Source organism: Musa acuminata, chromosome BXJ1-10 (assembly GCF_036884655.1).
Source record: "Musa acuminata AAA Group cultivar baxijiao chromosome BXJ1-10, Cavendish_Baxijiao_AAA, whole genome shotgun sequence".
NCBI lineage: Eukaryota > Viridiplantae > Streptophyta > Magnoliopsida > Zingiberales > Musaceae > Musa > Musa acuminata.
This window is the reverse complement of record NC_088336.1, coordinates 31,736,915-31,762,119: the sequence shown is the minus strand read 5'-3', so window position 1 is coordinate 31,762,119 and position 25,205 is coordinate 31,736,915. Positions and strand designations below refer to the sequence as shown.

The window sequence follows — 25,205 nt, the reverse complement described above, 5'->3', positions numbered from 1 at the left end:
AGAACCCAACAACTTGGGATGAATACTTTGTCCTTCTCCACCATCTTACGTTTCTTAGAAAGCCCAAAGTGAGCCCATGATGGAGATCCAGTCCAAGCCCAGACTACGGCCCCACACGAGACCTCAAGTGTCTCCCGGTCGCAACTCGCTTGATCAAGCTATTATATGTTCTGGGAGTAATGAGCAATGATCAGGCTAGCTCACAGCCCTATCTCGCTTTGGAGGACCATATGCCAAGCACTTGTTTTGTACGTAGAAAAGAGTTCAAACTGAGCCTGGACAGTAGGTACTGACCATAACCTGCAAAAGGTCATTCGATCATCCTTCCATTGACGATGCCGGAGATCACTGAAACAGAACGAGCATCAGTTTTCCAAGCAGCTGTTTCGATTAGTCCAATAAAATTGTCTGCAAAGCAAATATTTTGTGGATATAAATGTTCTCAAGTACGGTAATTCATTGACCAATCGAAATGCTGGTACAGGGGGACAAACAAAAGTTGATGAAAACTTACCTCTTCTCTGGTTCTCAGACTTGTGAGCTTATACTCTACTGTTTACAAGAAGGCGAGCATCATCGAGCGAGAGGAGGAGGAGGAGGAGGAGGAGGGAGAGGAAAGGGGGAGGGAGAAGACAAAGCGTACCGCCGCGATGGATAAAGCTGTTGCTGAGGAGAACATCTACCGCATCGACTGCGGCCGCCGCATGTGCCCGCACTGCCTCGGCCGGCCCGGCTGTCCCCATCGTGCCCACCGACACCTCCGGATCCGCCGCTACGTTTACCAGGACGTCGTCCGCGCCCACCACAGCTGAAGCTCCTCAACCGCTCCATCGTCCAGGCAACAGCTTTTGCTTCACTGTACGTATTCTATTCTGGACTTTATTGACTCCCCTTAATTCACCTTATTTAAATCGTTTTTATTTTTGTTATGATAACAATTCGAAAATAATAAAAAGATAAATTAACTTTTCTTTAGCTAATTACAGAGAATCCCAGAAGCTACATTTAATAGTCGAGTTCTTATATTTAAAAAATTTATTTTATATTTCTATAATTACAAAAATAAAACATCTAAATCTATTTATTCTGACATCATTTATTTTATTAATAAAATATAAAAATAAAAAAAATAATTTTAATATTTCACTTGGTGATGACGAATGATGTCAGTGGACTATGGTGTCGCTGGGAGCTACATGTGGGTATTGTGGATCATGAGAACGATGATGAGAAATGAGAGTTGCTTTGCATGTATGTCGATGTTAATGTAGATATCGAGCGGTGTTGCTTGGCAACTGCATCAAAATCGATGCAGACGTAGAGTAAAATAACTCGATATCTACATCGACAGTCCTTTTACTGCTCGAAAATTATATCGACGTCAATGCGAATATAAAGCAACGAAAGGGTCGCTTAGTAATTACATCAACAATAATACAGATCCAAATTAGTCATTACCTTTCGTTATCGCTCGCATTATCCACAACAATCATTCGTGACCTCTAGCGACGTTGTCATTCATCACCATTGATACTGTTCGTCATCACCGACCATAATGTTAAAATTATATTTTTATTTTTATTTTCGTATTTTTCATGACGTTAAGATAAGTAAACTTAGATGTTTTATTTTCGTAACTATAAGAATGTCAATATAATTTTTTTTTAGTATAAGGACGAAAAAAAGATAGCCCCTTTCTTAATAAAATAATAATAATTAGCCCCTTTCTTAATAAAATAATAATAATTAGCCCCTTTCTTAATAAAATAATAATAATTTATGCCAAATTACTATATATTTAATGCTGTGACAATTATGCCAAATTATAACTTTTTCCCGCTTTATTTTTTTATCCAGCTGTCTACCGTGAACAGCGCGAAAGTGGTGCTCTGGAGGCCCTAGAGGCAATCAAAGCCGTCCAAGACGAGCTCTGTGAGATCTGCCGTCGATCCATGGCAGAGCCCAATCGCCACCGCTCGATCACCTGCGTGGTATTTCTACGGTAAAAATACACCACGTCTTCATATGGGCAATTATGTCATTTCATTATGATCCGCTGACAGACCGTAAGCGTAAGCGTCTTTGACGCGGTAGGACTCGCATCGTCGGGGCCCATCAGACGCGATCCGTCAGGGCCGTTCGTTAAAACTCGGACGGCTGATCTTGAGGACCTCCAGTCCGCTCCCCGCTCATTCTCCCCTCCGGACGCGAGTCGAGTGGATGTCCGCCGTTGGATCACCGAATCCCCGTGTCCGAGCGTCCTCAGGAGGAAAGCATTCCCTCGAAGGGCCCCACTTTTGAGAACAGAAACACCAATCGCTGGTATCTCGAAGCTTTGTATAGATTTATAGTAATCGGACGGTCCGTCCTCAATAACTCGACCTGCAGATTTGATTCTCTATCCGACAAGCAGGAATTGGAAGTTTGTAATAAATGGTGAAATTGGAGAAGATCCCATTGGTGGGCCGGGCTGACCGGCCCAACACCAATCTGCCATGATCCAATAGTGTGGTACTGCGATCTAATCGATGATGCAATGTTTAATGGCTCCCATCACCATCGAAACCATGGTCACCTCTCTTCCATGCTGTTTGACCATAAGAATAGCACCAGAACACAGCTCATCTAAGCTCTCGGCTAAGCTGGGCTGTAGCTTTCTGGTCCATCAGCATCAAGCTTATTAAAGCAAAGAAGAAAGACTTCAGATAAGCCTTTTGAGACCGCAGTCAAACCAGCTTGACCAGGCGAGTCCTAAATGAGAAGAGTGATGAGGTAATGAAACACCACATGCAAGCTCACTTCTTCTTCTTCCCCAGTCTACAAGTTAGAAGCTGGCATGAAGCCTCAAATGTTGATTGTTGGTTCGACTTGGAAGGTCAAAAGTCCTTGAGAGAGAGATCACAAGCTCCACATATGTTTCCGTCATTGTGTACTGCAGGCACCATTCAGAGTGCACTCAGTAGTAGTCGGTGAGGATTGCACGCTGACAAGGAGATCAGGTCATAGAACAGGTCTGTATGCAATGGAGGAAGCTTTCTTTTTATTTTTTTCTATGGTGCACTCGATGTCTCTGTGACAAAAGGCAACATCACAGCCATGTGAGGAGATCTCTTGTCCCCCAAGACGCATGTTCTTGTTGTGTAGATATCTCCCTTCTCCATGATTCTGGGTTGAGACAAAGAGACAATAATGTTCTTTCATTAATATGCCTCTCAAATTTGATCCACCAGTTGCCTGTAAGCATCAAACTGAAGGCATAAAACAAAGGAAGGAACAAAAAAGAATAAGAACTACAAATCAAAATATGATGTTCCTTGATTTGGTAATCGAGAAGATATAAATCTTGTCTTACAGAAGAAGAGGGACTTCATTTTCTTCCATTGTTAAGGATATGAATCAAAGGTGTAATCCTACTTTATCTTTCCTCCTTTTTGCTTATGCCAAGAAGTAAGCTGCACTACAACCACTTATAATTGGAAAGAGAAATCAAACATTATTGTATGTTCCACAATATGTCATTCCAATCATTCAATACCAGACTGAAAGCCATTCAGAGTTCTGTACATTGGGTTCTACAACTATATCAAGTTGGCAATTATGTATAATATGTTAGTCTATAGGTTTGTCTACCTTAACATTTCATCATTTTATATCAAGATACAGTGTGATGCATGCTCACAAGATATGAAGGAATAATAATATTCTACCTACGAAATAAGCCTGTGGGATTGCTTGTGGATGTGAGGCTGCTATCATGTTTTAAGCATGTGACTGTTTGGATATAAGAACTAATTATATTCCATATCATATGTTTCTTGCCTGCATAATTTCCCCTTCTTTTTTTTTGGGGAGCAAAACAACAAAAATATAAACATATAGGAAATAAAAAAGAATGGATAATATATGTGACGACAATTATACTCAACAAAAATTCGTATGAAGTAAAGAATAGCAGCCTTAGAAGGATACTAGCCGTACATGAGCAGGTGCTGGACCACGATGTGTGTTTGAGTACACTTGCGAGTGAGCAGACAGGGGAAAATCCCCATATCCCCATCATCAGGACTATTTTGCTCATCGTTGCTTCTCATTATTACCATTCTGCTGAACGTCGCTTCACGTCACATAGGGACGTAATTGTCATTTTACAGGACAGAAAAAGGCGCATAAAGGTCGGGAAAGCACCGACGGGGAAATATTGAGTCCGATTGGTGGGTGTCGTTCGTCCCACGTGGGACCCGCACGCATCCAAGTAAAAGCTTTTGGTGCAAGCTCCACTTCCTCTCAAGAAAAGCTAAATGACAAGAATACCCTCCGAAGGGAAGAGGCTGTAGGGGGTGTTTTAGTAATTGAGAGAAGTTATCTGGGCATATCGGTCATTATGCTTGCGCTGAAGCGAGGTACACGAGTTGGGCACCACGTACCTGTCTCGGCCGAATCACCAGACTGCGGAACCACGCTGTTCCATTGGACAAAGAAGACGGTCCCACAAGAAGGCAGTCGTCAGTGGCCAACCGTTTGGTCTAATGCAGGTGAGCGGCGCTCGACAATAATCCCCCAAAGAAAAGGATATTGGAGTTTTAAATGACAACACTACCCTTCAATCAAGGAGATACTGCATCGAAGGAGGCCATTGGGGTGGGATAGTTCAGTAATTTAAGACCGGTTCGATCTCTCTTAAAAGCGTGCGATCGTCAATAGTCGTCGGAAATCTTTCGGACAGCGATGGCTTTGTTTTCTTTCTGACCTTTTTTTCCTGCTTTCCGGTGGGCAAAAACCCTAATAACCCTAATAGCCGAGACAAAAAGGCCTACGAACCCCTCGCTGTCGATCCCACAGAGAGAGGTCGTTTCCCTCCCCGCCATTAATGGGCGGCGGTGTACGGACGGGAAACGCTCGTTCGGATTCTCCCTCTCCCTCCACTCTGATTGCCACTCGATCACCGGATGACGGCCACTGATTCGCGTTCGATCGGCGCCGAACGAAGGTAGCTCTTGGAACCCTGAGACTCGGTAAATGCTGTTGCTGGATGACGACGAGCTAAAAGGCCTCATTTTGAATTTGAGCACGGTGGATGAAGTCGGAGAATATTTCTCAGCTGCTAATTTGGTCTTCTGATGCTGGTTTGGCGCCTAACACTCGAGGAAGAAGGGCAAAAACGGAGCTTCTCCAAGAATCGGTGGAAAAGGATTGACACTCATGATCGGTGTAAAGAGGAAAAGAAAAGGAGGAGACTTGGTACTGTTTCGGATCTCGCATCATTTCCCAGTCTGCTGACGAGTGGAAAAGAAATAAGGCGAATGGGGAACAAAGGAGGAGGCTAAGGCGACAGGAAAATGATAAAGAGATCGGTGGGCCAAACGGATGAGATTCATGGAATATAATAGTGAGATAATCCACAAAGGAAAACATTAATTTAATCGCCGGATATCCTGTGAAAATCCTGGAATTCGATTCAGTTGTTGCTTCGAGAAAGGAGGGGTTGTCTTGAATACCTCCTCGTCCCCACTCTATTGCACTCCAAACAGTTCTTTTTCTCTTCGGCTCTGCTGCTAAACCTCACCACTTGTTAATTGATATCAGAGCAGATGAGCTATCTGGATTTTTCCTTAATTCCCAAAAAAATCTACCAAAGATCTGAAGAAAAAGGTGCGTTCTTTTGTGGTTCTCTTTTCTTCTCTTTCTTCACCTCCCCTCTTTGGAATCTGTGAGCTATATTTCCTTTTATTGATCGTTCGTAGTTGGATGAGTTAGACAATGAAGAAGAAGTCGCCAAGCTGCACTTTGTTCACTTTCCCGCAAAAGGGAAAGCAAAGGGTTTAAAAAGTTGTCTTTTATCACTTTGTACGAACGGGCTGCAGAGAAAGAAGAAGAAAAGGGGAGGCGAGGCTGGGTGTTGGCCTCTGGTGGTATGGGTTTGGGAACGGTGGCGGAAGGTGACAAGAGGTGGTGGTGGAACCGAAATGTGATCATGGTACTGTGGATGATGCTTTCAGTAGGTTTTTGCATAGGCTTACATTGTCATATGAGGACAGAAAGCTTGAGAAAGGCAGGGGAGACGCTGACGAGCATGTGCGAAGAGAGGGCAAGGATGCTGCAGGAGCAGTTTGCTGTGAGTGTCAACCATGTGCACGCTCTAGCGATCCTTGTTTCGACCTTTCACTACCAGAAAAACCCACCAGCCCTCGATCAGGTATGTTGATATGGTTGATTTCTCATTGTTCAATTAATTTGGGTCCCAAGGTATCTGCTATGTTAGTGATGATCAAGGTTTCAACTATCAAGTATCTTTTATTATTCTTAGTTTTCATTTTGAAGTTCAACAAACATATTATTCGTAACTTGTCAATGAATCGAAGCTTCAGTCATCTCTTCTTTAAAATATTTGTTATTTACTCAGGTAAAGATGGTTGCAAATTGTGTCTCTTTATTTTCGTAACACGGTTCTTCAATTTTGTCAATCTTATTTCGGGTTCACTATTTTGGTATTTTCATTTTGTGGAATTCTGTTTTCTACTTCTGTACCTTTTCCTCCATGATTTACTCTAAACAGTCTGATCTGTGTTCTTTTATATCCTCCTATATGGTTATCCATTTTAGATTATAGTTTAGCTGATGATTTTTGGATCTGTTGATGTTGTGCTGATTCGAATTTGCTTTCAGGTGACATTTGCGAATTACGCGGCAAGGACATCTTTTGAGCGGCCGTTGTTGAACGGAGTAGCTTATGCACAACGGGTTGTCCATGCTGAGAGAGAACTGTTTGAGAATCAGCAGGGGTGGATGATCAAGACTATGAATCGGGAGCCATCTCCTGTGCAAGATGAGTATGCGCCTGTGATTTACTCTCAGGAGACTGTATCCTACATTGAAGCCCTTGATATGATGTCTGGAGAGGTGCACTGGAACCAAGTCTGTCTAGTTTCTCATTAAACCTTTTTCAGTATTGTTCCTGCCAGTGCTTTAACATTTTCTCCGTGCAAACAATAGGAGGATCGTGAAAATATCTTAAGGGCTAGAGCTACTGGAAAAGCTGTACTTACAAGGCCCTTCAGACTTTTGGAGTCTAACCATCTGGGCGTGGTTTTAACATTCCCTGTATATTTGTCAGGTCTTCCAGATGATGCTACAGCTGAAGAGCGTGTGAAGGCAACTGCTGGGTGAGATGGGATACTTCTATTTATATCAGTGCAAATCTTTTATCATCCATTTTATGTACATTTGGACTGGCCCATTTGAAACTCGGTGACATTTTAGTTGTAAGTTTACTGAGTGAGAATAGTATATACTAGCACATAGATCTTTGAGTTAGGCAATATGACAATGAATAGCCAAAAGAGCCACACCATAGTTGGTGGTTTCTGAATTCCTTTCTGCTCAAACCATCATTTCAAGTTCAATAAGGAGATGACAAAGCTTCTCTGTATAAACACTGTTGAACATGTTCTCTGTATAAATCTTTTTAATTTCTTTATGTCGTACTCTTCAGGCTATAGTAAGAATAAATGCAGTTTACTAGTATATGCAGCAGTTAGTATTGTGGGTTGATTAGCTACTAAAATTTGTTCGTCATTTGATTGGCCAGACTTTAGATCATACACTTGCAGTTATGGTTGCTGCAGATATGCTAACACTTTTCTAATTTTTTTTCTCCTCTGAGTGCGTTTATCATGAATTCCATGTAAATATTTTTTTTGGGTAGAATTTTTATAACGTGGTCATGTAAATAGAGTAACATCCTTCTGGAAGGTGTGCTTTTGCCATATGTTCTATTTAAGAATACTCTTAGATAACTATACACTTATACAAGGTTGTCTAGGAGATTTTAGGCTTCTGATCATGTGCCATTCAACAAAGAATTAACTAAGAACCTTTGACGGATTTGGTTGCTGTATTATCATAATAATGAGAAAAGAGCCGATAAACCAAAATTCATAGTTTGCTTTTGCTGGTTGCTTTACAAAACATTTCTGTATTAGGATATTCTTTATTTCTTTTATTGTCTTGTTTTCTCAGATTTGATAACGTATGAAAAAACAGATACCTTGGAGGAGCCTTTGATGTTGAGTCTCTTGTGGAAAATCTATTGCACCAGCTTGCTGGTAATCAGGAAATTGTGGTCAATGTGTATGATGTTACAAATGCATCTGAACCCTTAACGATGTATGGAGTTCATCTTCCTGATGGGCACATGTCACTCTCACATGTCAGTATGCTTGACTTTGGAGATCCATTCAGGAAACACCAAATGAAGTGCAGGTAATGTTCTATTCATGTTTAGAGCTAGACTGCTGTTTGGGATATTCTGATTTTAGATCTTCTTACGGCTAATATCCTGAGAATCCCTTGGCAGGTACCGAAAGAAACCTCCGGTTTCACTATCATCCATCACTACACCATCTGGTATATTTGTGATTTGTATGCTGGTAGGTTACATAGGTTATGCTGCTTGGAGTCACTATGACAATGTTAAGGAAGATTTTCGTAAAATGGAAGAGTTAAAAAAGCAAGCAGAGGCTGCAGATGTTGCTAAGTCTCAGGTTGTGTTTTTGAATGTTGTAAATTTCAACACCTGCATTTAGTTCTTTTTCTTTTTTTTTTCCTGAACAAGTTCTTGTTTCGACAGTTTCTTGCTACTGTCTCTCATGAAATCAGAACACCTATGAATGGAGTTCTTGGTAGTCTCTTGTCCCTCATTCTACAAGGCAAAATTAGTTCATAGCTTACAGTAAAACCTTTATAATGTGGAAGCTGATCACCATTTGTTCTCATCACCAGGTATGCTTGATATGCTTTTGGATACAGACCTGAATTTAACTCAGATGGATTATGCACAAACTGCTCAAGTCTGTGGAAGAGCACTGATATCATTAATTAATGAAGTACTTGACCGTGCAAAAATTGAAGCTGGCAAGTTAGAAATAGAGTCGGTTCCATTTGACCTGCGATCCATCCTAGATGATGTGATATCATTATTTTCTGCAAAATCAAGAGAAAAAGGAATAGAGGTGAGTTTTAACCTCCTTTTGTCATGGCAGAAAATTAATGGCATATTCTGTTGGATGACTGCTGTAAAGACTGTGGCAGTCTATAAACATTGGTATAGTAAGAATTTAAACATATAAATATGTTTCATCTCCTTTTCTGCTTTATTCTGCTGTAAGTGATTTGAGATGATGCTACTGCAACTTGATTCATTTTAGGTGAATTTTGTGTTTTGCATTTTAATCTTCCCTATTCTTGATGCTGTTTTGGCAAGTGCAGCTTGCCGTTTATGTTTCTGATAGAGTTCCTACCATTCTCACTGGTGATCCTGGGAGATTTCGGCAAATAATTACAAATCTTGTTGGTAACTCAGTCAAGGTGAGTACACAAACTTTTTCTTTAGGCACGAGATGTTTTCCTTTCTATTTGTTGTAGCATTTTCAGTTAGTTATTTCAGGATGAATTTTGTACCTATAGTATGTTATATCAGTTCAGGATGATAAATAGGGCCATCGTGTAGCTCATGGTCTGAAAATTCTTAGAACGAACAATAACTTGTCTATGTTTACATTAATTGAATAGGGACCTTGATCTTCTATCTCTGGTTTGTCCCAGTTTACAGAGCGTGGTCACGTTTTTGTCCAAGTTCATCTCGCTGAGCATGTGAAAATGGTGATAGATGCAAAAACAGGTTTAAATGGGCATGCCAATGAAGTGAACATTACATCAGCAACTACTGTGTTTAGTACATTAAGTGGTCTAGAAGTTGCTAATTCTAGAAATACATGTGAAAGCTTTAAGATGCTACTCTCACACGGGGCATCTCTGTCCTGCACATTTGGAAGTGGGTCTGTTCCTGAAAGCATTGCTGATAAAGTAACTCTGATGGTTAGTGTTGAAGATACAGGGATCGGGATCCCAGTACATGCTCAAGATCGGGTTTTCGCACCTTTTATGCAGGCTGATAGCTCAACTTCCCGGAATTATGGTGGAACTGGTATTGGCTTGAGCATCAGTAAGTGTCTGGTTGAACTGATGGGTGGGAAAATGAACTTTACTAGTCGACCTCATGTTGGAAGCACATTCACATTCACTGCGGTCCTCCAGAAATGTGGAAAAAGTTCTGGTGTTGATACAAAGAGATCTCTTTCTGAAGTATTGCCTACCTGTTTTAGAGGAATGAGGGCAATCTTAGTTGACAGACAACCGGTTAGAGCTGCTGTGACAAAATACCATCTGCGAAGGTTGGGCATAATCACTGAAGATGTCAGGACTATCAATGAGGCACTTCATACACTCTCTGGACAAAATGGTTATTTAAATTCTAGGTGAGCCTTGTATGTGGGTATCTTCCTTTCTTAATGTGATTATACATGTCCATTTTGGTAGCTGGTATCTTCAAAACTATTAAGTTGCATATTGGACTTATAATTTTCCCGGCATAAGCACAAAAGTCACTTCTTGTGTACCATTTGAAGTCCACACTTCATGTCTGAACAACAGTTTAAGTGGCATCCATTGAGATATAATTTTATTTGTTTTTATTAAAAAAATTGAAAAGCTATATTTATCCAAAAAAATGCATTTCATTTTCATGATAGCTTCTTATCATATTTTTCTCCCTGTAAGCTTTAGCCATCAGATCCAGTTGTTTTACTAGGTTAGCTTTGACCAATGTAAATTTACTTTGGTAATTGCATATTAAGATTTTGATGCTGGAACTAATAACAGTGATGTTTCTCTGTGCCCAGTTATTTATTCTCACTGTGACTTATGCTATTAGAGTTTCTCACTGTTATTTTTTGCTGCTACTGCAGTCAACCTGGAAAACAACCATCCATATTCTTGATTGAAAAAGATTCATGGGATCCCAAAATCGATTTTCATACTCGGAATCAACTCTTACAAAGGAAAGAGGCTGGTCACATAGAAGATGTACCGAAGGTTGTTCTTTTCCTGACCACTGAATCTGATAAAACAAGAGCTGGATCTCATGCAGACAGTATAATCGTGAAGCCTCTTCGTGCAAGCACTATAGCAACATGCTTTCAGCAGATGCTAGGGATGGGAAAATGTCAAAATAAAGATATAGTTAATAATTCAGCTTCCCTTCGTGGCTTGTTGGATGGAAAGAATATATTGGTGGTTGATGATAATAAGGTAAATCTGAGAGTTGCTGCTGCTGCACTGAAAAAGTATGGCGCCAAGGTCGAGTGTGTTGAAAGTGGCAAAAGTGCTCTTTCCTTGCTCCAACCCCCACACAAGTTTGATGCTTGCTTCATGGATGTGCAGATGCCAGAGATGGATGGGTATGTATATTAGCATAATTCTGTTAATAAATCTGCATGGTGGCAAAAGTTTCTTATTCTACTGATGAAACTTCATATTTATGATAAATAAGTTAGCTATGCACCTAAGCAAAAAATCATACTTATTTTGCCGCTCAAAATGCTATATTGCATATAGGGGTTCACTCTGGATCAGGATTTCCCATCCTCTAGGGTGGCAACTCAGGCAGGGGGTTTAGGGTGGAGGTACCCAGGCCAACTCAACCTAAAGCTCGAGCTGCTGCTCTCAAAGCTTTAACCTCCTGTGTTGTAACCGCTCTGGACTAGGTCACCTCTCTGGTCTATTAGGAAGTCGTCGACTTGTCGTAAAAGAACATCTACCTAAGCTTCGGACTTGAAGGAAACCTGTATCCATCAGTCATCACTTAAAGACAAGGCGAACCATGAACAATTTGTTCTTTTTGCCAGGTTTGAGGCAACACGGCAGATACGCATAATGGAGAGCACGGCATATAAAGAAGCTTCCCCATACGACGGTTCGGTGATGGCTATAAGGCACCTACCTATCCTAGCAATGACTGCTGATGTTATCCAAGCAACATATGAGGAGTGTGTGAAATGCGGAATGGATGGGTATGTCTCCAAGCCCTTTGAGGAAGCTCAGCTTTATCAAGCAGTTGCCAAATTTGTAGTTTCGCAACAAATTCCTGGCTCTTCATAGCATTTACAGGAGCACATGCTCTACATCCAAGGAATCCAATTCTGGAAACTGGCACATGAACTAGTTCTTTCCTGAGCGACCTTTCGGAAATTGACAGGCTGTTGAGAAGTTCTCTCTTAGGGATTCGAAGCGGCAACTTGGTTTTAAGATTTAATCTTCCTCCACGATCATCCGTCTTTATAACTTCCGACTAGGCTGTAGTAAATCTGAAACTAGCAGCATCAAAGGTTTAAACACTGAGCTAGGGTTACAGTATAGTCATTATTCATGTAATCTAGATGATATGTGGCAATGTGAAATATTTGATACCATGCCATTTCAGTGTAAATTGTAGTTGTTCATGCTGATTCTTTAATCAAGAACTCTAGTGAGCATAATTTTTATCTGTAAGCTGTCTGGCAAGTACATTAAATGATTTACTCAATGCCAGGTGGGATTTGAAGTTTGTGAACTTGGGAAGATCCTATCTTGGCATGCTCAAAATAATAGCACTCATTTATTATCCAACATAAATGCCCACATTTGGCACAAGGAAATGCTCTCTTGTTGTCTTTAAATTTTATGGAAATTCAGGGTGCCAATAATGTCATCAATGATAATATTGGATGAAAAAAATATTTTTATGGGCATGAATAGTTAATTTTTAATATAAATAAAATATTTATATTGTTGAGATAACAACATTGATATGGATGTATAGAATTATCAGAAAGAATAAAGAAAATAATTATTCTTGAACAATTAGGATTTTAAGAAGTTGTACATATACTATGATCAGAAGAAAAGATGAAATAATTATTATTGACACAACCAAAAGAGATCTAAAAATAATTACTAAAAATTATAAATTAAAAATTAAAACTTTTAACTTAAATAGGAATATGACTTCTTATGTATCTTAATAACTACAAAAGATCTATGACTGTTGATGTTGTAATGCATAGAATTGTTGTGTTTTTATACTTTATACATAATTATTAATTCAAGCTCATCTTCATCACATAATTCGACTTAAACGGATCGGGTACATCCTCCACTAACCCGACAAATCCAATGCTACTGCTATTGCCACTACATCGTCCCACAAAAGCCGGGTAGGGAGAAGCGGACACCCGTTGCTTTGGAGGTCGGAGCGCCGCACGAAGCGGACCTCCGCCCGCTGCGACGCCTTCTCCCGTATAAAACCCGACCGCGCTGCCGCCGAGAAGAAGAAATAATAGAGGGGAGAAGAAGACAGATCCATCTCTCTCATTCCCTTCAGTCTTCTTCTCCCTCTCCTTCCCCTGCCGAAGGATCTTTCATTAGTGCTGGTACTCATCTCATCTTCTCGTTCATTTTGGAGTCTTTTGGAGATGAATTACTGCGTAGAGATAATTTGCATCTCTCGTCCATGTCAAGAACATGATTTTGCATGGATTTCTGTGAGCAAACATGCAGGTTTCGTAAAATGTCAGGATGAGAAAATGTAATCAGCATGCAGATTGATTGTCTGTATTGCGAATGTTAGACATTTTATGCTATACAATATGGAGAAAACTAAGTTAATCATTGGGTCTCTATATATTTTCTGCATCATTACTAATACAGGAAGTCTTCTTCTTCCTTTGGCAGAGATAGAGCATGGCAGAGGGTGAGGATATCCAACCTCTTGTGTGTGACAATGGAACTGGCATGGTTAAGGTACTTTATGTGTACTGCTAAGCCACCACCACCACCACCACCACCACTGGGATTGACATTACAATGGCCTTCTTCTCTTGCTTTAGGCTGGGTTTGCCGGTGATGACGCTCCCAGGGCTGTCTTCCCCAGCATCGTCGGTCGCCCACGCCACACCGGCGTCATGGTGGGCATGGGCCAGAAGGACGCTTACGTCGGCGACGAGGCTCAGTCGAAGCGGGGGATTCTGACCCTCAAGTACCCCATCGAGCATGGCATCGTCAACAACTGGGACGACATGGAGAAGATTTGGCATCACACCTTCTTCAACGAGCTCCGCGTCGTCCCGGAGGAGCACCCCGTCCTCCTCACGGAGGCGCCCCTCAACCCCAAGGCCAACCGCGAGAAGATGACCCAGATCATGTTCGAGACCTTCAACGCCCCCGCCATGTACGTGGCCATCCAAGCTGTTCTCTCCCTCTACGCCAGCGGGAGAACCACTGGTACGCGGTCGGACTCCCTTGCCCACGGTCGCTGTCATCGCCATGGCCGCGACAGTCCTGATGCGTGCCTCGTGCGTGCAGGCATCGTGCTCGACTCCGGGGATGGTGTTAGCCATACGGTCCCGATCTACGAAGGCTACGCCCTGCCGCATGCGATTCTGCGGCTGGACTTGGCGGGGCGCGACCTCACCGACAACCTCATGAAGATCCTGACGGAGCGCGGCTACTCCTTCACCACCACGGCCGAGCGCGAGATCGTGAGGGACATGAAGGAGAAGCTGGCGTACATCGCGCTCGATTACCAGCAAGAGATGGAGGCCGCCAAGACCGCCTCGGCCGTGGAGAAGACGTACGAGCTTCCCGACGGGCAGGTGATCACCATCGGCGCCGAGCGGTTCCGCTGCCCGGAGGTCCTCTTCCAGCCATCGATGATCGGGATGGAGGCCGCCGGCATCCACGAGACCACGTACAACTCCATCATGAAGTGCGACGTGGACATCAGGAAGGACCTGTACGGCAACATCGTCCTCAGCGGAGGATCCACCATGTTCCCCGGCATCGCGGACAGGATGAGCAAGGAGATCACGGCGCTGGCGCCCAGCAGCATGAAGATAAAGGTGGTGGCGCCCCCGGAGAGGAAGTACAGCGTCTGGATCGGCGGCTCCATCTTGGCCTCTCTCAGCACCTTCCAACAGGTGATCTAACCATCCTCGATTCTCAACCACCAATTCATGCACTCGTACTGCCGGATTTGGTCATTGACAGCAGAACTTGGTTGCAGATGTGGATTGCCAAGGCAGAGTACGACGAGTCTGGTCCATCGATCGTGCACAGGAAATGCTTCTGATCGCTTCGAGACCAGGAGACATGGCCACATTGGTCGACAGAGATCCACACTGTCATGCTTTGCTTTGCTTTCCTTTCCTTTCTTGATCATATTGTCTTTAGCAGAGGGATGAAGGTGTTCTCTGAGGGACAGCCCATCGATGGCTGCGGCATTAAATCGGATCAAACATGTTCTTCTGGTTCTCGACATCATCTATAACTTGTGTTGGAGAATTTGCTGCGTTTGGCTTCTTCTGAGGCTGCCATTTTGCTTATGATTCCTTCACTGCAAGCAGCAAACATGTCTCCTTCATATCATTGTAGAAGATCATGAAAAAGACAATCTAATGCACAATAATAACAATTCATGCAATCTTACTCTTACAAATAAAGAAAATATCTTTGTAATAAACCATAAAAGGACAATAAAATCAATAGGTAGTTAATGACAGTTGGAGACTTGCGGTGGGAGTCTTCACCATTATACCGACATCCATCAGGGCCTGATATCTTAGCCAACTGTTTACTGCCATCTCCAAATCCCAAGGCAAAAGTTGTTTTAGGTGACCCGATACGAAGTTTTCGGTTCTGCGACATATCAGCGAACAAGTGATGCGCGTAGCAGTTTGTGAAACCCGGCGAAGGCGGCGGCCGGGCTGGTCTTCTGGTACAGCCCACAGCTTCCGTTGCTTTCCACAACCGCTCATGGATTTCCTCTGCAGGCATTGATTGATTGATATCATTGAATTCCCATCCTTTTCCGATTTATGTCTAAAGAAGCCGTGAATGATTGCTGTCATGCCCATGTGATATTCCTGAACTCTGCAGGTTATGATAAGTATACTCCGACGAAGATACTCCTTATCATTCCACCGGTCGCATCGCGAGTGACGCCGCCCCCCGTCACCTTCGTTGCCTCCCTCCCGTCTGAGTGGGTCGGTCATCTGACGAACTCTACTAAAATTTTAGTTTTTAGATATTTTTTTTTCTTTTTTTAATGAAAAAGTTCGACATAGTTATTAGATCATAAATAAGAATTATAAAACTCAATTGTTAAAACTTATTCAAATATTTTTTTTATTATATGTAATCTATCTAAAGTACTATTGATTTATTATTTTCATAGTTATTAGATCATTTTTTACTTTTGAGTGATGAAACAAGAGCTAAGTTAAAATTTTTATTTCTTGTAGACAAGTCGTAATAATTTTTTTCTCATTTTTTCTTTCATGACAAAACTCAATTATTAATGTAATATTAATATATTTTATTGTATACAACATATCTAATTTATTAGTGATTTATTATTTTTAGAATGATTTTTTTTTTATTTTTTATTGAACCCTAAAGGTTATTGAATATAAGAAAGATTTTCATCCTTCCTTTTAATTAAATTTAATTCTCTTAGCACTTCTTTTCCCTCTTTTCTCCTTCACCTACTCGTCATTCTTCGTTGGCACCATTGATGGATCAACCCTCTCGTTACGTTGCTTTGTCACCCGAACCCTCAATTCAGAATATGATGGATCAACTCTCGTTCACCCGAACCTCTTCCTTTGTGACGAAAACGAGAACAAGACTGATAAGATATGACCTCTTTATGATAGTGTAGCATCTTCGTTTTCATACAAGTGTTATAATTATTTTCACCAATATAATTATGAGAGAGATTTTCATTATTTTATTATTAAATATAATTCTCTTAGCACTTTTTTGTCCTCTCTGCCGTTTGTCATCGCTATCGACGGATCAAACCCATTGTCGTGCTGCTGTGTCACCCCCATGAGTATGACGTCACAGCTGTGCTGAATCTCTGCCCTCTTTGACCAGAACAAGACCGGCGGGATACACTGCTGGCGTCAGCAAAACTCGATGTGGCAGACGTTGCAGAGGACCCACAATAATCGATTATAAGAACTTGGTGAACCTTGCTTGAGGCCTAACAGATGATCCCCATGATCTTAGTCGAATACGTGTCCCGTCCTTATCGGCACAACGTCGTGCCAAGTCGGCAGGCTACGTGACGTGGGCCAGCGTCGGGTCCCCCCGCATTACAAAAGCTTATCTCACTAGATTCCACTGCCCTTCTTTGTCCATTTCCAATCATTAGGATCACCCTCTAGATTCGATTGGCCACCCATGCCCGTCCTTCGCGTCGTTATGTATACCCTACTCCTCCTTGATCACTCGCTGTCCTTCGTGTAGCTGTCCTCCATCGACCACGGCCATGGCCAGCTTCTCCTGCAAGATCATGGCTTTGGCTCTCGTTCTCTCCCTCGTTTCTTCCTCTGCGGAGCTCCAGAAGCTGGAGCACTCGATCAAGAACGATGGATCTCTCAGCCTGTTGGTAATCGGCGACTGGGGAAGAAAAGGGGAGTTCAATCAAACTCAAGTGGCAACTCAGGTTGGCTGCCATATCTCTCTTGATGCGCAACTCTCTTCCTTCTCATTCCCGGGATGTGTAGATTCCCACTCTCTTCGAGTTCATTGGTCGCAGATGGGAAGGATCGGGGAGGAGCTCGACATAGATTTCGTGGTATCCACCGGCGACAACTTCTACGACAGCGGCCTGACCGGCGTCGACGACAAGGCATTCGAGGAATCATTCACCAATGTGTACACAGCAAAGAGCCTACAGAAGCAATGGTACAGCGGTATGTTCCTCGTTCATCTTCTTCTGTGTTCTTCAACACTTTGGGTGACTATCTAATAAAACAGGTCTCTCTCTCTCTAGTTTTGGGGAATCATGATTACAGGGGCGATGTGCTGGCACAACTGAGCCCTGTCCTCCGAGAACTCGATAACAAATGGCTCTGCTTGAGATCCTTCATCCTTAACGCAGGTGCAGAAATGTCTTTGAAGGAAGCACAAGCTTATGTAGAATCGTAGATATCACTTCATCTTTTACTTCTTTTGCCTTCTGAAAACTAGAAATTGTGGACTTCTTCTTTGTGGATACAACTCCCTTTGTTGATCATTACTGGAACAATCCCGAGAGCCATCACTACGACTGGAGGGAAGTCGCCCCGCGCCAAACTTACGTTTCGAATCTGTTGAAGGTACAAAATTCATCTGTGTCATAATCCTTCATGTATCAGCTCAAGCAAAGATGCAAAAGAACGTAGAATTATAATCATGTTTAACACTGCATGAAAGTTCTGTACCATGAGGTGTTCTATTGTGTCATTAGGATTTGGATTCAGCACTGAAGGAATCAAGAGCAACATGGAAGGTTGTAGTAGGACACCACACAATAAGGAGCGTGAGCATACATAGAGATACAAAGGAGCTCCTCTCATCACTCCTCCCAATTCTTAAGGTGATTTAGCTCAAAGAGATGCTAAAGTTTTGAGATTGGTTCTCAAGATATATACTGATGCTACCAAAATTTCTCAGGCTCATGGAGTTGATCTGTATGTAAATGGACATGACCACTGCCTCGAGCACATTAGCAGTAATGACAGGTACAGGATTTAGTGTCTTCTCCTCCACATGAAGATATATGACAAGGATTGTTTCAAGAGACCTAACAGTCTATCCCTCATTGGTAGTCCAATCCAATACCTAACCAGTGGAGGTGGTTCAAAGTCATGGAGGGGTGTCTTCAATTCGAATGCCGACAAACTTCGATTCTTCTACGATGGCCAAGGGTTCATGTCCCTGCAGCTGACCAAGACCATGGCTCAGGTGGTGTTCTATGATGCATTTGGCAGTGTTCTTCACAAATGGAGTGTGACCAAAGAGCTTCATAGCTCAATGTAGGAGGGAAGAACCCTGATTGTGCCACAATCCTCAAACTATTAGTTGTATCAAAATTCAATGATGATATTTACTACGATTGGTCAGTTTCAGATGACTTCTACATGGATGCTAGCCAACTGTTTGTTGTCTGAGAATCTGAAACTTAGTAAATCCTATCATTGTTCCTATATGCATATGCTGGCAATGTGATTTCTTCTCTCTGTGGCAAAAGTCAAATATGATATTTGTTTAGACTTAAATTTGAAGTTTTGGAAAAAAGAAACCTACTGCCAGAAACTAAACAATTTGTAACTGATCAAGAAATATCAGAGCTAAAAAGATGAGATAGATCTAAAGGTTAGAGAACACTACAAGTAAAGTTTCATCCCTATGATCTTTGCAGGGGAAAATAGTGTTAGGCATGATACTTCGCCAGGTCACTTCCAGTGTCATGTCTACTGTCAGTGTGATCTAAAGCTCAGTTTTCCTCTCCTTTGTACATCTTTCAAGCTCTCTCAGTTTCTTTGTGTTGATCCACTTCCTTACTCAGCATTTTGATTTTCATATTAAGTGTATCCACCAGCAAAACTGATTCTTGGAATGATTGTTCACAAACTGTCACAAGTTTTCGTTTGTGATAAGATTTTAGCACTAGACAAATATATCTAGTTAAAATCTTCAAATCCATCGGTACCATCCAATACATTTATCTTAGACAAATATATCAGGATCTTTGCATCTTAAGATCAATGCTTGATAGGATGATCCTATCAAATCCTCAAACTATACTGAAGGCTTACAGAATCAGATCTAATGCCATATCTGTAAATGTGCTGATGCTACCCAAACGCAAGTTCTCAATGAACATCTACAGAAGTTTGGAGTGCAAAGAGTGACATATTTATGCCATAAAATTGCACAAACAATTAGATGAGCTGAAGTTTTCATTTTTGTGATTACATACTAAAAACGACGGGAAACTCAATCATAAGAAACCAAGAGCCAGAGAGAGAGAGAGAGAGAGAGTCAGAAGAAAAAACAAAAGACTTGATAAATTTATTTATTGAAAGACTTAAAACACAAAGAGTAGGTATGTCCCAGACAAACAATATGAAGATCATATTTGGTATATCCCAGACAAATGATAAGAAACTGTTTATTGAATAATACGTAAGCTAAACTTTCATATCCATGAATTACCTCAAATGCTCAAGGATTAGCACCATGATTTTGCTACTGTCTTGAAGCAGAATTACCAGGCTGTGTCATTCCAGTACTTCTGTTTTCTGTAGCCATTGCAAGAAAAGTAATCCTACACATCATTGCTGAAGTAGACTCCGTTCCTGGTCCAAAAGTGTTACCAGGAATGATGGAAGATGCCATATGATCACTCCCCTGCATCTTGAAATAACAGAATCATGAGAATTTTTTCTTGACAGAAAGGATCATATTATATCCATCTGCATGTGAAGCACAATGTAGAACTAGATTGAGGCTAGTAACTAGTAATTAATATACATTATTTGATGAAACACAAATTCAAAGCATAATTTTACCTGCTTTACTTTCTGCAATATTATCCCTTGGCGTTTAAACATTTGATATTAAGTTGATTCTACTTAAGAGTATAATATCATACAAAACAAAAGTAAAGAATGAACTACTAAAGCTAAGCAAATTAGCCAGAGCAATCTCCAAATTTGGTAGAGGTAATTCTTCCCACTAGAGAGCATACATGAAATCTAACAAAAATGCCAAAAACAAATAAGGTAAATAGAATTCCTAAATTTTGAATGAATAGCCTGTCGACTCATCTATCGATTGTCTAGTGCAACTTACTCTTCCTGTGGCTGTTTCAGGTGCTGGAAGCAGCTCTTGAACAAATGAACCCATTTTCATGATTAGAACTTCTCGAGTTATTATATCCCTCTGTCAAAGAAACCAGTATATCCCTTAAAAAAAGGAAAAAAGAAAAGGCTAATTCAAATTTCAACCCAAAGTTCTCGTGACATACCTTAAACTCCATAAGATAATGAAGAAACAATCTCCTAGCCCAAGGAGCTATCCTATCATGGAGTTCTACATACAGCAGTGCAAAAGGTTCTAATGACCCCGCTAATTCATACCAAGCCTGCATAGTGGTAAGTAAAACAGGAACTAACAAAATAACCTAATAACCTTTTGTCACAAGAGAACAAAAAGCAAACTAGAAAGTATCCGAGCTACACATTATAAATTTTATATTGACACAAGGGTTAAAGAGAGAGAATTGCTCAGTCAAACCTTGTGATCTTCCACATGGAACCTTATATCCTTTAGTCCACACAAGTACTCTGAAGAGATGGAAATAAACAGATAACCACATGAATTATAGGAATGCTTATGAAATGTGTTAAGAGTCCAGTTGCATCACAGTACCCTTGTTTCTTGAGGGCAGTGCAAAACGGACCATGTACTCTGGGTAGATATATTTGTCCAGATGTGTCGACCACACAATGTAACACTTTGGATTTAGAACATTGTCAACACCCATATCATATTTCTTTCTAGGGCAGTATTGCTTTGATCCTGGCCGGACTTGCTCTGCATTCCCCATGATAACCCGGCAAAGCAGCATATGTTGTACTCCACTTCCCACTTCACAGAGTCTAATGCTGGATTTACAGAAAGCAAGAAATAACAGAAAATTCAGATCAGAAGAACATCTTGCATTAATAACTAGCCCATGGCCACAGTTAATTTTAAAAATAAATAGTATGATATACAACAGGATTGAGACAGAAATACTTTGAAACTATCAAATGTTTGGCATTTTAGGATTATCATAAACCATTAAACATGATATAGTGCACCTAAAATGTCTAGAAACCAAAATTTAACTCTTCCCATATTTTGTATTTTCAACGAGGAAAGTTCCATGGTAAATAGTGTAGAACATACTCATGGTATGCAATTTCGAATAGTATCGCTTGGTACGGGCGGTATGTACCAGTCTGACAGCATATCGGTATGCAGACCGCTTGTTACCGGACGAACCGTGCTATAGTGTTACAGTGTACATTGTAGCAGTGCTACAGTGCTACAGTAAGAGGAAAAAATATTTAAAATCACTCGATAAGCCCTGGTGTATTGCTCGGTACGCCAGTACCATACCGTATCGAGCCAATCTCGAAACACTGGTATGGTACGGTATTACACACCTTGCTCTAAACAATGCAATTTGAATTTTTCAAGATGTTGATGTTTATCTAAACAGTTAAGCAGATATGATATCATATACTAAACTTGTTTGTACAATTTGAAAACCAAATGTTTAAGAAAAAAATATTGGATCATGAAATACAGAGTAATGCCAAGTTTTAGTTTCTAGGCACTTTGATTGCAACTGGATCACATCCAATGGTATTGATTATAATGCTTTCAAGGACAATCTACTAGATGCAGGATATCTTTGGACGTATTTTACCTCTATGGTACACTATATGCATGGCAGATGAGACAGAGATATCTTAAATTTATCAATAGAGACATATCTTGAATTTATCTATAGATGTGCATTACATCGGTGTGTGTGTGTGTGGTTGAGCTTATATAATAATATGTATGGCATTTGATTTTTGCTCCAGCACTACACTTAACTAATCAACAATGCCATTTTGGATGATAATTGGGTGATGTATGTGATTCTTTTTTTGCTTGAGCACTATCTTTGATTAATAAAAAATATCCATTTTGAATGACAATTGGGTGATCTACATGGTAAACTATTTCCACATGGTGCGAGATTTGATAATTAGGGAAAAAAATGTTTGGCCAACTCATAATATTTCAAATCTAAGCCAATTAACCATAGAGGTCCCTTTACAGTTACATTCACTGTGATCTGATGTTAACAGTTGGTTGCAGCCTACTCCTGGGATACTGCAGCATATTCAATATCCAGTTGGAATTTTCACTCTTGGGTAACAGAAGGAGACAACAATATAAAATGAATGAAAACGATACTAACATTAATAGTCAATTCAGTGCTCTATGGGTTCATTATTGCAGTATGCTTACCAATAAGTTCCAATAGAAGGAAATATAGTTTGAGCTAAAGATGAAGATGATCTGATCTCTTTAAATGTTGCATAGTATATTACTTGCTAAAAAGGGTCTCGGTATCAGAAACAAAAATCACAGTATTAGAATGTCATTATAGCTCGATGAAACAATACAAATTATGAAGAGCACCTGGCAAAAGCACGATCCTGAGGTGTCAAATAGATGCCAGTGCCTAGAACTCCTACTTCACTGAGCCTCCCACTGTGGCCAAAACCATTTATAAGAGCTTCGGTTATGCGGTTGTCTGTTGAGCCATACCATCCATACTTCACATTTGCATTCCCACGTTCCCTAGCAGTGAACTCTATTTGTCTCTCGAAGGCTTCCAGCCTATGTCGACCATTGCACGCATAGATATCTAATATGCTAGCAGGTGTTGCAAATGGCCCCATTCCTGATAAAAATGTTTCCTGAACAGCAAGAAAACTTGCACTGCTTCTTTGAAGTCTAGACACAAATGGATATAGAAAAGGCTGCTGTGAGATTGGAACTTCATTTTCTGCAAGTTGTAAACTGCTTGCACTTTGTATCCCACATCCACAGGCCAAGATCCAGGCATCAAATTCGGTTGGAGGAATGCCCTCCTGCAGAAGAGCCATATAAGGTAAAAAGGACTTGCCAGCTTCGTCCATCCATGCCACTGACTGCATCTTCCGAATTCTGATATTTATCAGGACCATTGAGGAGAAATCAATTAAGAGAAATAGCTCCTTGTTCACATATAAATTTACAGAGGATCTTCCCTCTCTGAATCCTTTAATGAAAGGCCGTGATAATGCCTCAGGGAGTTCTAACCAGCCATCCTCTTCAAATATCGTGATGTGCCTTGGAACACCTGAGTGGACATAATTAAAGTAATTGTCAGCCCTGGTATGGCTAAGCAGGTGGTGACCATGCGGTATCGTATATTCTTTGTGAAGTTGAGCAACTTTATCTGGCCTAGGATTAGCCGAATCCATCGATAGAACTGTCAAACCCCAAGAGAACAGACATATTTCAGGAGCATCCAACACCAACAACAAGCTCTCGGACTGGTGTCCAAGCTAGACAAAATTCAGAAGCATAATATCTATAAAAAAAATAACATCAAAAGCTATAAGAAATAGCTATAGACACAATTAAAATACACTCAGAGTCCTCTTTTTAGCCTCATTCCAGTCAAAAACAAATGAAATAAAACAACATAAGCAAAAGAAGATGCATTCTTTGAAAACAAAGTATTAGAAGGTTTTATTATAATTTCCCATTGTTCTTACAGTAGTTAAAAAGATATCATTAGGTAGTTTTTTCAAAGTTGTATGCAAAAGAATATTTGATCATGATGGGTTTGGGAGCCAAGACGAAGACCTTTCCCCTCTTCTAATACAAAGAAGAGGACCATTTCAAGATTACATGAGAATTTATCCATGAGCAGCCAATACCACAGCACACACACGGAATTGGTAGGATCCAAAAAAGAAGGAAAAAGGGGCGTCAGAATGTAATTTAAACACAAGAACTCTCTTTCACCGACTTTCTTTAAGAGGGCATCATCAGTCAGGGTTCTTGATGTTAAGTTCAGGAATAACTTAAGTGAGCAAGAACCTTTCTTCGATCATTCCCGCACATTGAATCAATGAGGGATATCATCAAGCAGGATTCTTGAGATTACGCGCAGAGAATACTACAAGAAAGCCTAGTCCCACATTATTTTCATGAATAAGAACGACCGAAATACGATGGCAGACAAAACAACAGCCTTCATCTTTCTTCCACCGAGTTCATCATTTTCCTGATCATTTAACTCGAAGTCTCAATCATACCACTCGATGTCAGCGGAAATCACCAAAAGGATCACGTAAAAGAACTGAAAAAGGACGACTTTGATAGATAAGAGAACAGGAGGAGGACTGGAGACGCACCTCCGGCCAAGGTCACGGAGGACGAACCGAAGGTGAAACCGAGAGGCTGTTGACGTGTTATCGAGGCGAGGAGGGTGGTGGTAAATAAGGGGGAAGCATGTCAATCCATGGAGATACGGTGGGCATGTGTCTGATGCAACAGAGAGGGAGTGAAGCCAAGCCATCATTACCTTCCAAACAGTGGCCTCTTCTATTTGATGAGGGTGGCGAGGTGGTGAAGATGGATGGAACAGAAGACTGGGCTTCCATGGGCCAATATCTGGGCTTTACATTACCCAAATCCATCTCCAAGAATCACTCGTTATTCTTCTTCAAATAAATTACATCCCATGAAACTGAAATGATACAAAAAAAAAAGATTAAATAAATAAATAAATTTCATGGATTGCATCAATAAAAGAGATTCGCTATAATTAATTAGTCCATAAGTATTATTAGTATTTAATTTCATCCCCCAATTATTTTATTTTATTATCATCT

General features: G+C 40.9%; 3 protein-coding genes across 4 annotated transcripts; all 3 read left to right on the top strand.

Moving 5' to 3' along the window:
• The first annotated feature begins 4,862 nt into the window (after positions 1-4,862).
• On the top strand, positions 4,863-12,384 carry LOC135585494 (probable histidine kinase 4). Of its 2 annotated transcripts, XM_065088209.1 has the most exons (12): positions 4,863-5,649; positions 5,742-6,193; positions 6,664-6,912; positions 6,991-7,160; positions 8,041-8,259; positions 8,354-8,540; positions 8,627-8,678; positions 8,779-9,008; positions 9,265-9,363; positions 9,601-10,313; positions 10,803-11,294; positions 11,742-12,384. In XM_065088209.1, the coding sequence occupies exons 2-12, from the start codon at positions 5,912-5,914 to the stop codon at positions 11,992-11,994; spliced, it is 2,946 nt and encodes a 981-aa protein (XP_064944281.1). In that variant the 5' UTR covers positions 4,863-5,649; positions 5,742-5,911; the 3' UTR covers positions 11,995-12,384. The 2 variants fall into 2 exon arrangements, with proteins under 2 accessions (XP_064944281.1, XP_064944282.1); XM_065088210.1 differs by lacking the exon at positions 4,863-5,649 and having other exon boundaries at positions 5,774-6,193; positions 6,664-6,897; positions 11,742-12,349.
• Positions 12,385-13,149: 765 nt separating this feature from the next.
• LOC103969247 (actin-like) lies at positions 13,150-15,189 on the top strand. Its single transcript, XM_018819998.2, has 5 exons — positions 13,150-13,304; positions 13,606-13,674; positions 13,761-14,154; positions 14,236-14,849; positions 14,936-15,189. The coding sequence occupies exons 2-5, from the start codon at positions 13,615-13,617 to the stop codon at positions 14,999-15,001; spliced, it is 1,134 nt and encodes a 377-aa protein (XP_018675543.1). The 5' UTR covers positions 13,150-13,304; positions 13,606-13,614; the 3' UTR covers positions 15,002-15,189.
• A 1,962-nt stretch (positions 15,190-17,151) lies between these two features.
• LOC135596211 (purple acid phosphatase 3-like) lies at positions 17,152-18,830 on the top strand. Its single transcript, XM_065088207.1, has 7 exons — positions 17,152-17,383; positions 17,477-17,633; positions 17,714-17,821; positions 17,911-18,038; positions 18,170-18,298; positions 18,376-18,443; positions 18,531-18,830. The coding sequence occupies exons 1-7, from the start codon at positions 17,207-17,209 to the stop codon at positions 18,739-18,741; spliced, it is 978 nt and encodes a 325-aa protein (XP_064944279.1). The 5' UTR covers positions 17,152-17,206; the 3' UTR covers positions 18,742-18,830.
• Positions 18,831-25,205: the final 6,375 nt, after the last annotated feature.

Bases quoted from the DNA above. Each gene is read 5' to 3' on its own strand.
- LOC135585494 (XM_065088209.1), top strand. From the start codon at position 5,912: ATGGGTTTGGGAACGGTGGCGGAAGGTGACAAGAGGTGGTGGTGGAAC. The intron at 8,260-8,353 runs GTAATGTTCTAT...ATCCCTTGGCAG, and splicing joins AAACACCAAATGAAGTGCAG to GTACCGAAAGAAACCTCCGG. The intron at 11,295-11,741 runs GTATGTATATTA...TCTTTTTGCCAG, and splicing joins CAGATGCCAGAGATGGATGG to GTTTGAGGCAACACGGCAGA.
- LOC103969247 (XM_018819998.2), top strand. From the start codon at position 13,615: ATGGCAGAGGGTGAGGATATCCAACCTCTTGTGTGTGACAATGGAACT. The intron at 13,675-13,760 runs GTACTTTATGTG...CTCTTGCTTTAG, and splicing joins ATGGAACTGGCATGGTTAAG to GCTGGGTTTGCCGGTGATGA. The intron at 14,155-14,235 runs GTACGCGGTCGG...TCGTGCGTGCAG, and splicing joins CGCCAGCGGGAGAACCACTG to GCATCGTGCTCGACTCCGGG.
- LOC135596211 (XM_065088207.1), top strand. From the start codon at position 17,207: ATGGCCAGCTTCTCCTGCAAGATCATGGCTTTGGCTCTCGTTCTCTCC. The intron at 17,384-17,476 runs GTTGGCTGCCAT...CATTGGTCGCAG, and splicing joins AAACTCAAGTGGCAACTCAG to ATGGGAAGGATCGGGGAGGA. The intron at 18,039-18,169 runs GTACAAAATTCA...TTGTGTCATTAG, and splicing joins ACGTTTCGAATCTGTTGAAG to GATTTGGATTCAGCACTGAA.